General features: G+C 38.7%; 1 protein-coding gene across 2 annotated transcripts in view; it reads right to left on the bottom strand.

The window, feature by feature from the left end:
* Nucleotides 1-12,528, bottom strand: part of LOC134533781 (protein jim lovell) — a 48,678-nt gene that overhangs the window by 14,297 nt on the left and 21,853 nt on the right. For both annotated transcript variants that reach the window (XM_063371432.1, XM_063371433.1), the window contains exons 6-7: nucleotides 10,904-11,056; nucleotides 8,438-8,510 (exon numbers count right to left, since the gene is read on the bottom strand). In XM_063371432.1, coding sequence (XP_063227502.1) covers nucleotides 8,438-8,510; nucleotides 10,904-11,056 — 226 coding nt within the window. The remainder of the gene's footprint in view (nucleotides 1-8,437; nucleotides 8,511-10,903; nucleotides 11,057-12,528) is intronic.

Below are 12,528 nucleotides of genomic sequence, written 5' to 3'. Positions count from 1 at the left end.
CAAATTAAATGGGGGGAAGTGTTGTATATAGTATGGATGAGGATATTTGGTGACTCAGGTTGGCAACATAGACCGATGCGTCACTCAGCCAGTCGAGCATCAGCCGCCGCCATGTCCGCGTGGTCTATACATAACAGCTATATTACATTCAAAATATTTTCACTGCATGGAATATGAGAAAATGTTAAACCAATTTTTATTGTCAATATTGGTGAACATATAGGATGATGATATGTAGGTTTCATTAAGTTATGAAAATGTTCCAGGAGTTTATAGAAGTTTCCAAAATATTTTCCGAAGAAATAGGTACTTCAAAATCTACCTAAAATTAAAGACCGTGCCGAAAGGAATTTTTTTTAATTATAATTGAACACTGTTGATGTCATAGGGCCTTACATGTCCTGATCATACACGTCAATGCAATGTGCTTGGGTCCCACAGAATGTTTACTGGGCATATACGGACCCGGCGGAGACTCCCTAACAGGGTCGTGACGTCGCTCATGTGTGGTCGAGACCCTGCTTTACCCTCCTCAAGCCTTATTGACATCGTCCACTCTGAGCATCAGACATACTGGTATACACTGGTCCTAAGTGGGCTCTCCAGGCATCCCACATGTCTTGGTCCCTGTATAGGCATACACGTTGTTTTATTATTTGTTGTATCACTATAATTATACTTCTACAATAACAACTAACTGTCTCTTTTTATCAATGCTTTATTCTTTAATATCACTTCCTGCATCGTTACATGTTATCCACTCTAACTCGTCTACATTATATCACTGCTGCCAACACTCACTCTTTTAAAGTCCCAAGTCTTTATCATACATCTCCCCCTTTTCCCCCTCATTTAGGAGATACACTAACTATATCTAAGCACATTATCAACAAGTTACCTAGCTTCCCTTACACCTACATATTCAACTTTAGCGGTGGTATAACTTGCCTGCCTGTTCTCGTCCTATACCCTTCAGAGGGGCAGTTTACTTTTTCCACCTTCCCTTTGTCTTGAGTCCTTGCGTTACCAACCCTCTCTGTCTCAAAATTAATTTTTTCTGAGGGGTTGGTTACTGACCCCGTGCTAAGCTCCTTGCTGTCCTCTAGTTTGTGTAGGTATCCTGCACACTTGCTAGCCTCCTTGCCTGCTGTTTTGAGTTCTGTTGTTGTAAAACCTTTGAAGCTTTTCAAGAATGTGTCATTCCTCCTGTATTCTTTGTGCGTTTCCTCATCCCTCACAATATATGATCTGGGTGTTGTGTGTTTCCCCACGACAACTGCTTTGTTCCAATACCGTGTTTTCAAATCCCTTAACAAGACAGTCTCACCCTTGCGAAACTCCTTTTCCCGTCCCGCCGTTAGGTCATACCTACGTTTGGTTTCCGTTCTGACCTGTTGCAACGCTGCCCTCACATCATGTACTTTCGGTAACAAGAGCTCTCGTTTGATAGGAAGCTGTGTTCTTAGCTGGCGACTCATCAGTACCTGCGATGGAGACACTCCAACATCCGCTAAAGGAGTTGCCCTATAATTAAGTAAGAACATTTGAAGAGGCTGTTTGGTATACTCCGCCTTTTTAAGCATTTTCTTTACTATGCCTACAGCCTTCTCAGCTAAACCGTGCCCTTTCGGATAGTAAGGACTGGATGTTACTAGATTGAAACCCCATTGTTTGGCAAAAGTTTTCATCTCAAAACTATCAAACAGCATGTTGTCAGTTACTACTCTTTCCGGGATTCCTAGCCTGCTAAAAATAACTGAAAATGACTCTATAACTGAACTACTGGTCTTGTCTTGCAACCGTTCAACCTCTAACCACCGCGACAAGTAATCTACCAGTACCAAATACGACTTTCCTGCATGTTCAGCTATATCTGCTGAGACTACCTGAAACGGGTAATCAGGAACCGATTGGTCAAGCAATGGTGACTTGACAGTTTTGTTACTAAACCGTTGACAGACATAACACGACAAAACTAAGTCTACAATTTGAGAGGAAATACCAGGCCAATAAAAATGTGAACGGACTTTTTGAATAGCTTTCTTACAGCCCTCATGTGTTTCGTGTAGCGCTTGTAATGCCTGTCTTCGAAGACTACTTGGCACAATCAGCCTGTCATTTAAGTACAACAACCCCTTTTCAGCAGTTATCTCAGCCCTCATATTATAATAGTGGCCCATATCTCCCCCGACCTTCTTGATATTAGGCCACCCATTTTTAACATAAGACAGGACTGTACTTAACACAACATCCTTTTTTGTGTGATCTACATATTGCTATTTGTCCTCTGTGAAAACAATTTCATGCATACCTACTACATGCACAACATCTTTCAAGGACTTATCATCTTTCTCTGATTTCAGTGGATAGTTCCTGGACAACAGATCAGCTACATGCATCTTTGCCCCTTGTAGATAACAAACCTCTAAACTATACATTAGCAATTTTAACCTCAACCTCTTAAGCCTAGTGTTCTTGATTTGCACCATGCGCTTTCTCATCAGTGATACCAAAGGCAGATGATCAGTGTAAACAACTACCCTACTTCCGTAAATATAATTATGAAACTTTTCACAAGAATAACATATGGCCAACAGCTCTTTCTCCACCTGAGTGTAACCTTGCTCCTTTTCTGTCATGGACCTTGATGCAAAATGTACCAGCCTATTATCCTGTATTAGGCAGCTACCTATCCCACTTTGACTAGCATCACACTGTATGACTATCTCTTTACTAGAATCAAAGCCAGCCAAAGTGGGAGCTGCACTGACCCTTTGTTTAACATTGTCAAATGCAGTTTGCTGTCTGTCTGTCCACTCCCACACATCTTTCTTTAACAACTCTCTCAATGGTGCTACTACCTCAGAAAACATTGGCACAAAGTCCCTAAGATAATTCATGAACCCCATTAGCTGCTGCAGCTCTTTCTTATTACGAGGTGCATGTAAGGCCTGTACCGCTGCAACTTTGTCAGGGTCTGGGTGAACTCCCTCTTTGCTAACAAGAAACACCAAATATTTGACTTGATTTACACAATACTGAAACTTATCATAATTAAACTTAATATTGTATTTAACAGCTCTGCTCATCACTTTCTCTAGAACTTGATCATGTTCAACTTTAGTTTCTCCACTAATTAAAATATCATCAAAATACACAAACACTCCCTCTATATCTCCAAAGTACTTAGTATTCAGTTTCTGACACACCTCTGGCGCACTGTCTAACCCAAAGGGCAGTCTCTTGAACCTGTAGCACCCAAATGGTGTATTGAATGTACATAGCTTACTTGACTCCTCATCCAGCAACACTTGATAAAATCCATCTTTTAAGTCCAGCACTGAAAACCATTTTTTTCCAGTTAAACTTGATTTTACTTCTTCAATTGTGGGGATAGAGCAATACTCTTGCAAAACATACTTATTCAGTTCTTGAGGATCTAAGCACAGTCTTAACGAGTCATTCGGTTTCTCCACTACTACCAACGTATGAACCCAATCCATCGCTTCTGTGCAAGGTTGAATAATGTTCTTATTCACCAGATCTAAGGTATCCCGTAACTTGCCCTTGATGGAAAGTGGAGCTCTCCTGCTTGCATTTGCTACTGGCACTGCATTGTCCTTTAGATTTAACTTGTACACATCTGGGAAGCACCCTATTCCTTTAAAAACTTGTTTATATTTCTGAACAATGCTGTTTTTTCCATCCCCCTCTGCAATTGCCACCTTGAGTGACTCCACTCTCTGAATAAGGCCTAATTCCACACAGGTGTTTAAGCCTAATATTGGGCATGCCCCTTCATCCTGAACAACCATAAACTCAGCTACTGTCACTCTTTTATCAGTCTCACAGTCCACCACAATCTTGCCCAGAGGCTTTACCTGAAACCCTCCAAAAGCTTGTAACCTCACTTTAGTTTTAACTAGCTGGATCTCCCTCCCAAGCTCTTTGTATACTCTGTACGGTAGAATATTAGTGACTGCACCTGAATCCAACTTAAACTTTATACTAACACTCCCGACAGTCACTTCTTTAAACCATTCCTTATCACTGCTCCCCTTTAACCGACTGACTGATAGTACCTCTAGTGGATCTGAGTCACTACCACTACTCACTTCGCCATATCCTACCGTGAACATTTTATTGCTCTTCTGAGATCCTCCGTGCTTGCCATTCCTACTAGGCCCACTTGCTTGATTCTTGCACGCTACTGCAAAATGGTTAAAACCCATACACTTATTACATCTTTTTCCAAACGCTGGACAGTTCCTCACCTCATGTTTTTTTAAGCACCTCGTACATTCTGTATATTGTTTATCTCGTCTCTCCCCTGATTGTTTACGAAATCTACTCCGACACTGACTTGTTTGTCGCGACCTAACCTCCAAAACATCTTGTGTTGTCTGGCCTTCTGTTAGAGGTTTGGCACTAATCTCTGCAACCTCCACTGACTTGCAGTAATTCACCATTTTCTCTAAGGTCATATCACCACGGAGTAATTTTTCTTGTGTTACAGAGGACACTATTCCCAACACTATTTGTGCTTTAAGTAACTTTTGCTCTTGATCTCCAAATTCACACGGCTCACTTAATAACTTCAGGTCCGTGTAAAACTTATCGAAAGTCTCGCCACTTACTTGCTTGCGACTAAAAAATTTGTAAATATTCATGGCTTCATTCTTTCGTGGAACACAATGGCTGCCCATTAGCTTTAAAATTCCTTCAACTGTTTCTTCTTCGTTTTCTTGCTCACGTCGCAGTGAGCTATACACATTTAACGCTTCAGACCCCATAAGATTCTTGAGCCTTGCTACCTGTACTTTACTTGGCTTTGTGTCAGTTTCAGTCGCTAAAAAGTACACTTCTACCTCTTGTTGAAACAACTTGTAATTACGCGCCACATCGCCATTGAGGCTTAGTGGGCTCGGCTTATTGAACTCCATGTTACCGTTGTTATTCTTCAGTTCTTCTGGATCGTGCCGACTGCGCCATGTTTTATTATTTGTTGTATCACTATAATTATACTTCTACAATAACAACTAACTGTCTCTTTTTATCAATGCTTTATTCTTTATTATCACTTCCTGCATCGTTACATGTTATCCACTCTAACTCGTCTACATTATATCACTGCTGCCAACACTCATTCTTTTAAAGTCCCAAGTCTTTATCATACACACGTGGTCGCACGATCAGAATACTCACGGGTGATGGTGAAACAGTTCCTATTCACACACTCCTCTACACGTACAAAACATTCAAGTCTCTCGCAAGGATGCTGTACAAAAATGCCAACGGCAAATCCAATCGGCTTAAGGGCGGACCAGGACACCACATGACCTGGTCTAGAAGTTTAAGTCCCGCAGGTTGGTTTTAAATGTTCAGCAGGGAACTTAAATTACTATGTTAAAAAGTCTAACACCTGGAGTAGACCTCGAAGATGATGTAAAATGGTTTAACTTATTATTTCGAATGACAGATGCAAATAGATCAGATTTACCACGGTGCAGTCCTCAAGGTGCAGTAGTTGCTTTCTACCCCGGGCAGCAGTAGAGAGAGACAAGGCTGTGGTCAGGGTGTCATGGCGACAAGAAGCCTCAGTATTACCATTAGGTCATGAACCAGTATTTGAGAGAACTAGCAACACAAAAACCCATCCAGCTCTTACTACCAAGTTACAATTAAATATATATATATTTTTTTATTAGAGTTCAGATCTCCTCCGCTTGATTGAGGGTGCATTCCGAAGGGGTTGCACATAGTACAACTCCTTCCTTATATACAACCTGAAACACATATACCTGGGGAGTTGAAATAAAATTAAGTTGGCAATTATATTACTTACATAATTAGGTATTAAGGGTACATACGTGACCCAGATTCTACGTGCATCTCTAGCACACGCACACAAACGCACACGTAGATATAGCCAGGGGGTTTAGGGGTAAGGGCTCAGATGGGCACAGCCCTGGACAATATCACTGTGATGAATATTTTACGAGTGGTTTTTCGTATTAACACCTAGATGTATTAAACAGCTTTACAAAAACAGATTTTCAATGTGTCTAATTAAATATAAAACTGATGAAAAATGTAATGAAAGTGGTAGTTTATTGTTCGGCAAGCACTTATGATAGTTGTGATGCATCCTTTTCCTGAGTACCTGCAACCCCTCCCTCAAGGCATCACAGGATCCGCCCCTGACTTCACATAGGTTAGTAAAGATTTAAGAAAGTAAGTTTTTGTTTAAGAACCACTATATGTAAAAAACTGGAACCTAAATTACTGTCAAGTTAGATATATTATATACTAGCTATAGCTAATACGCGGCATGCGTTGCAATGCCTCAATCAATTATTTTTTTTTGTAATTTGTTTTAAGTACGTACACATATACACAACATCTCTTTAGATCTCTCTCTCTCTCGATCTCTCTCTGTATATATATATATATATACATACACATACATACTCCATATACCTATATATATATCTCTCTCTCTATATTTCTATATATGTCATACTATAGCAATGAAAATATTAAAAACCTATGTTCTTACCTAACTTCGTATATTTTTATCTAGCTTTATACCTGTCACAGGTGTGACATAGGTATATAAAACCACATGTATGTATATGTGAATGCAACGTTGTGTCAACATTTCAAATCAATCGGTGAAGAACTTTTGAACGAGCGAACATTACATTTTATTTATATAGATATAAGATACAATATGTATAAGATAGCATATTATGAATGCACATGAGCACGTCAATACGACATGGTTGTGTTGTTATTACTGTAACGACTTAGCAGAAGCCAAGAAATTCAATGTTGTCCTTTTTCTCTGGATTTAGTAACAAAGATTACATCTTATGGAAACATATTATTTTAAAATAAAACATCGGTTATATCCATTGGGAATAGTGTAGCTTTATAACATTTGAAAAACATTTTTTAATAAATCCTGTATTTTTTGAGTTTACTTCTTACAAACAAACACTCTCATTATATGATTAGTATTGATCACACAGCGGTTCTTTGACCTTAACTGATCCTTCTGTTTCCTTTGCCAGAACAGATAACCAGTTGTGTTGGCAGTTTCTTGCTATGCAATATTTTTCACTTCCATGGACAATGCAACAGGAGCAGTATATAAATAAAGAAAATGTTCTTGAACCATACACATAAGGGAACAGCGGCCTTGCTGTATTAGTGACTTTGCCAGATTATTGAGCGTCAATATGATTTTAAGGGAATCAAAGAAAAAATTAATAAACAGTAGGAGAAACCTTGGTAATTTCGTGATAAAATGCTATGCGTGTGACCCCTCAAGAGTACCTGGTTTGACGAAAACCTTAATATCATTTCTGGCCCCAGGCCAGATTTAATACATAGTGCTCAAAGAGTGTATTTAATAATATATAAATAGTCTGGCTCCAGGTAACTGAGTAGCCCACAAGCGACGAACAGTCTCTGGTTTGACTGGTGTTTTTCAAGTAAAAAATTACCATGTAGATTATACGCACATATTTAGGGCTTCTGTCAGTCATTACCCACGTGGAAATTTAACTAAATAAATTGTGTGATGATCAGACACTAAATTTAACGTAAAACATTTATTAGTGCTTTATGGATGTAGCGCGCAAGGGTGCTGTCCCTCCCCTCTCTAGCCAATCCCCTCTTGCGGCAGTCTTCAGGGGCCCGCGGTACAAGGCAGACATGACTGTTACGTGTAAAAGCTGTAACGCTTACATCACTGAGTTCTGCATGCCAGTAAATCTTACTAATCAACGGAAACCTTTGGTACTTAATTCACTACCCTCCCACCGTAACTTCTCCTTCTTTCTATAACTGGACAGTCGCCAAAGGGCGTAGACGAGTAACATGAAGTGCAATATGTGTTAAAAGTGTTTCCAGTGTAATTTTTAGCATACAGACTCAGACTGAGTACCTGTCCATCGGCTTGTGTGAATAAAACCACACCCACCAAAATGTTTGTTTTATTCAGTAGTTCACTTAGGAATCAACTACCTATGCGGAGAAGGGAGTGCTCAAGGTTGTCGTTAGTTAGTAGGGTCTTCACCAACAGGTTCATCACTGAGCACCGGGGCTGGTAACCCACACCAACCCTTGGGTTAAACATCCAGACTAACCTGACGCCCTCCTGGACCAATCTCATATTTAAATTATTGTAAATTACTTCCGCGTCACTAAATTCAACCTGGTTCTCAGTCACGGGACCTCTGGGCGGTAGCAATCACATGTACAACATTCATTAAAATTAAATTGATAATAGTGACACGTATCATAAATATTTTACAACAAAATTGATTAAAATATAAAACCACCAAATATTGGTTTAACTAATAAATAAGTTCAACAAAGCTTAAACCTGTACAGAGCATGCTGTGAACGTGAATGCGGCAGAACTTACTATGCGGTGGGGTCAGAGCCAGCGCTGACACTGACGGCAGATGCGGGAAACTGGAGCTGTCCAAGGACGAGTCCTGCCAACACGCAAAGAGGAAGCTCTCAACTCTCTCGAAAACACTTGATTTTGAAACAAAAAGGGGAGAGGATGGTTGGATAAACTTCCCCTCCCTTCCCCCAAATTCCTGCAGAACAGAGCTGCTCTTTGATTATGTGGTTACACTTTAAGGGGCACGCCTAGTTAGGGGTAAATTTGTGTTGGTGAGGTGGGATGATAAGTGTGATGCTCTCTGGTGCTTATATCGCGGTATCACCTCTAAGCGCAAGGTATGCAGTGTTCTCGTCGTGCATAGGATAACTGTGAAATTTGAGCGGTACCTAACCACATCTTTAGATGGAAGATAAATGTAGATAAAGATGTAATGCAAGTCCTTTGAGTGCTTTCAAGAATCTGTACCCGGAGTTTCAAGCCTAAGTATTATTCTGATAACATGTGTTTTAGCCAATTTTCACTCTTCAACAAATACAGTTTAAAATCCAAAATCACAAAACAGAACTACCATAAAACGGGGTGAATAGGATCAGAGTGGTGAATAGATCAAAAGTTTGTAACATTATATTTTAAAACATAACATAGCACAAAAAATTATAATTTGTTCTAATAGTTCTAATGATAGTTCAAATACATACATAGTTCTATGGTCAATTATTTTCGACTACCCTATATTATGTTTCAAAATTGAATGTTACAAACATTTGATCGTATTCGCCCCTCTGCTCGTATTCACCCCGTTTTACTGTACTCATCTGCCCTCAGGTTATGCTTAAATATTTTTTTCGTGATAAACTCACTTGGATATTTTAAGCATTTATTACATTATGTGGATTCACCTAACTCTCTGCACACTGTGCGTGTACCAAAGTAGGCAGGGGCCATAAACATTGTGCCTTGTAAAGTGGAGTTATAAGTAAAACATCAAAACATACTCTCCTGAAAACAAGTGAATCATGTTTATTTATGATAGTAAGTTAAACTGTTTAAATGTGTGAGTATGATAGAATAAAATTCAACATACCTTCATAAACGGCGTCACTGAACACAGTGAAAACTATCAATCGTAGAAAATTATCTCTTACTTTTAATGCAAATGCAACAACTGTCTGAATGCCTTAGCCATCAAAATACAGGTTTCTTTATTTTCCATCGTACTATTGTGAGGCTCAAAGCTTATATTCCACATTAATAGTACTTCAGTAAAACACAAAAAGTTTTTCAGGGACTTAACACAATAAAATATAAAAATTGTGTATGTTTTTAGAACAAAGGCAATAATACTTTAAATAAACACATTTTTGGAATATAACACAAGAATTTTAATTAACTTTATTAGAGTTACCACACTCTTACTTCAGTCTATTTCCCCGAGTTTTCAATTTACTCCACGCCACCCAACATTTTTTACCTTTCTGAATGTAATGTTTGACAAAATAAACAGATGGATTACAATACACATTGTTAAATAAACAGATTCTAATAGACATATGCATAGGTAATACAATATTCTAATATTTTACAGTTTGCATTATAGGAAAGTAAGACCAATTAAAAGTTTAGAAGAGTAGGAAAGTTGACTCAAAAAAGTAGTTTGTGTGTGTAATGATACAGAAATAATACTGTATAGGTATGTATTGTAATAACAGGGAAATTGTACTAAATGGGTAAAATTGTATGCATTTATATGTTGAGTGCTAAATTTTCCCAACATACATATTATGCAAGAAATTTTCTTAAGTGAGTTTTTCCAAAAGAAATTTACTGTATTTAAAAATGTGTTTGATCCCTTCTGAAAGTAGGAAAACCAATTGTTATCTTGGTACATGGAATATTTGCTCCTGGTTCAAACTGATCTTCCCTCGTTTGTTTACAAAACTGATTTTCATATAAACTCAAAGCACCAAACCTTTTCCCTCCCTTTTTTTTTTGGAGCTTGGGAAAGAGAAAAGGATGGGAGCAGTAGAAGGGGGGGGGGGGGGTATAAAACCCCACCGTCTTCATTTTTTTCTCCCGGTCCAACCTGATGGTGAGTAAACCAAAACCAGTCTTTTTTTTCTTGTATAGATTCTACACATTCAAATAATTCACTCATAAGATGCTACCCTCTTGGAAGAGCGAGATTATTGTGCTACTTCCATCCCAAAGACCAAGTAGCTCCACAACTGAAATCAAAATGCAAATTCATTTTTCCAATTTTCATTACTGAAAAGCTGACCTCGACTTCTAAGCCTCAGTCACAAGGGATGTCATCTTATAATTCTTGTCATGTTTAACGTGAAGCAGAAAAACTTCTCAACTCAGACCTTGTAAGGTTTTACTGAGTAAGCTTCGATGCTAGCCTGGGATACTGAACAGTCGGAACTGAGTCTCAGCAACGAGTGAAACGGTATGGTGGTGTGGTAAAGGAATGCTGACCGGCGGCGGCGGCGGCAGGCCGAGGGAGTCGTTGCAGTACTCCATCCTCTCCTTGTCGCGATCGCGGTCCCCTCTGTCGGGCAGGTGCACGTCCGAGCACGAGTTGTCCAGGTGGTGGGGATCCTCGCTCTCCGTCTTCAGCAGCGCCGGGGGCTGGAAGCAACACATTGCACGTGCAGGTACCCTCTTGTGCAATCGAGATCAAGGAGTTTGTGCACCACCCTTCGCCACTATCAACAGATAGAAAACTACTTGTAATATCACAAAATACCTTAACATTAAAAAAAAAAAAAAAAATGCTATTATTGCACGAAAATAGTTTTCATTGGTTAGTCAACTTTTATACATAAGCCCCTTTCGTCCAGAATCAGTTCTAACCCAAGCAGCGTAGTGTCTATCTGTAATTTGTAGCCCTAAAATTTAATTTGATCACTTATTACACTTACTTTATGAGTTCAAAGTAAGACAGCAGACACACCATTTTAGTTTAACGGCGGTATACAAAATGCGAAAAAAAAAAAAAAAAAAAATGGATCCAAAAGTCTTTTGTACATAAATTTTGTTAAATCGCCTGAAATTTGTCAATTGTACTGTTTACGCATGAAGTTGTGTTTGCTGCTAAGTTGGAAACAAAAAAAAAACTTTCAAATACCAGCATTTACCTATTATTTACATGGTATTGGACTTTATGAAGTAGTAGTATTGTTAGTAAAACTTAAGGACTTTTAAGGCCCCTTATTTAATTAAAGACAAAATAAGGAAATTAAGGAGGCTTAAGAACACTTCTTTGTGGAGCGACCACAAGGTGTCAGTGAAGTAGTATTGCAATTCACTTAGGAATGAACTTTGTAAGAAAGTGTATATACAGAATGTTTATAAACAACAGAGCAATAATTTAATGAGTGGCGGGAAATGCCAAAACAAACAATTTTTGTCAAGGAACATGTTTCTATAAAAACAACCCTGCGAAGTTATAGGCACAAACAGTAGCATGCAAATTTGAATTTTGCACCCAACTGAACATCATCTTCTTGGCTTAGAGGATACGCAATCACAACACCGTGGCATGACGTATCACGTTTAGTTGCTCTACGGCAAGAAAGTGACAAGCGTGGTGCAGACGTTTAGAGATAGTTGAATGCATTAGCAACCAGCAGTTTGTTGTACAGTATAGTGAATAGTTTGTTGTGTTACATTTAAAATGTTCAGCTTTGGGTGATCAGTGCAGTGTTGATGTTATAGTAAGTGCAGTGCTACAATCGAACATCCTCTCAGCCAATGGAGTGGTGCCTATTGTGAAGGAAATTCAAATTTGTGCACTACTGTTAGCACGTGTAACTTTGCAGGGTTGCTTTTCCGTACACATGTTCATAAACTAAAATTGCTTGTTGTGGCAATTCTCTGCCACCCATAAAACTTATGCCCTGTTGATCACAAATAATCTGTAAAAATATATATATATATATATATATATATATATATATATATATAAAAAATGGATGTTGGTATATATGACGTTGATAAACTCTAACACTGTTTGACTGAAATAACTTGCCACTAGATGACGCTGATCCACATCAACTTCTACGCAGTTCACCTGATCACCATAAAAATTAGTATATCTG

This window comes from Bacillus rossius, chromosome 7, assembly GCF_032445375.1.
Source record: "Bacillus rossius redtenbacheri isolate Brsri chromosome 7, Brsri_v3, whole genome shotgun sequence".
Classification (NCBI taxonomy): domain Eukaryota; kingdom Metazoa; phylum Arthropoda; class Insecta; order Phasmatodea; family Bacillidae; genus Bacillus; species Bacillus rossius.
Note: the sequence above shows the minus strand (reverse complement) of the source record. Positions and strands in the feature narration are given on the sequence as shown.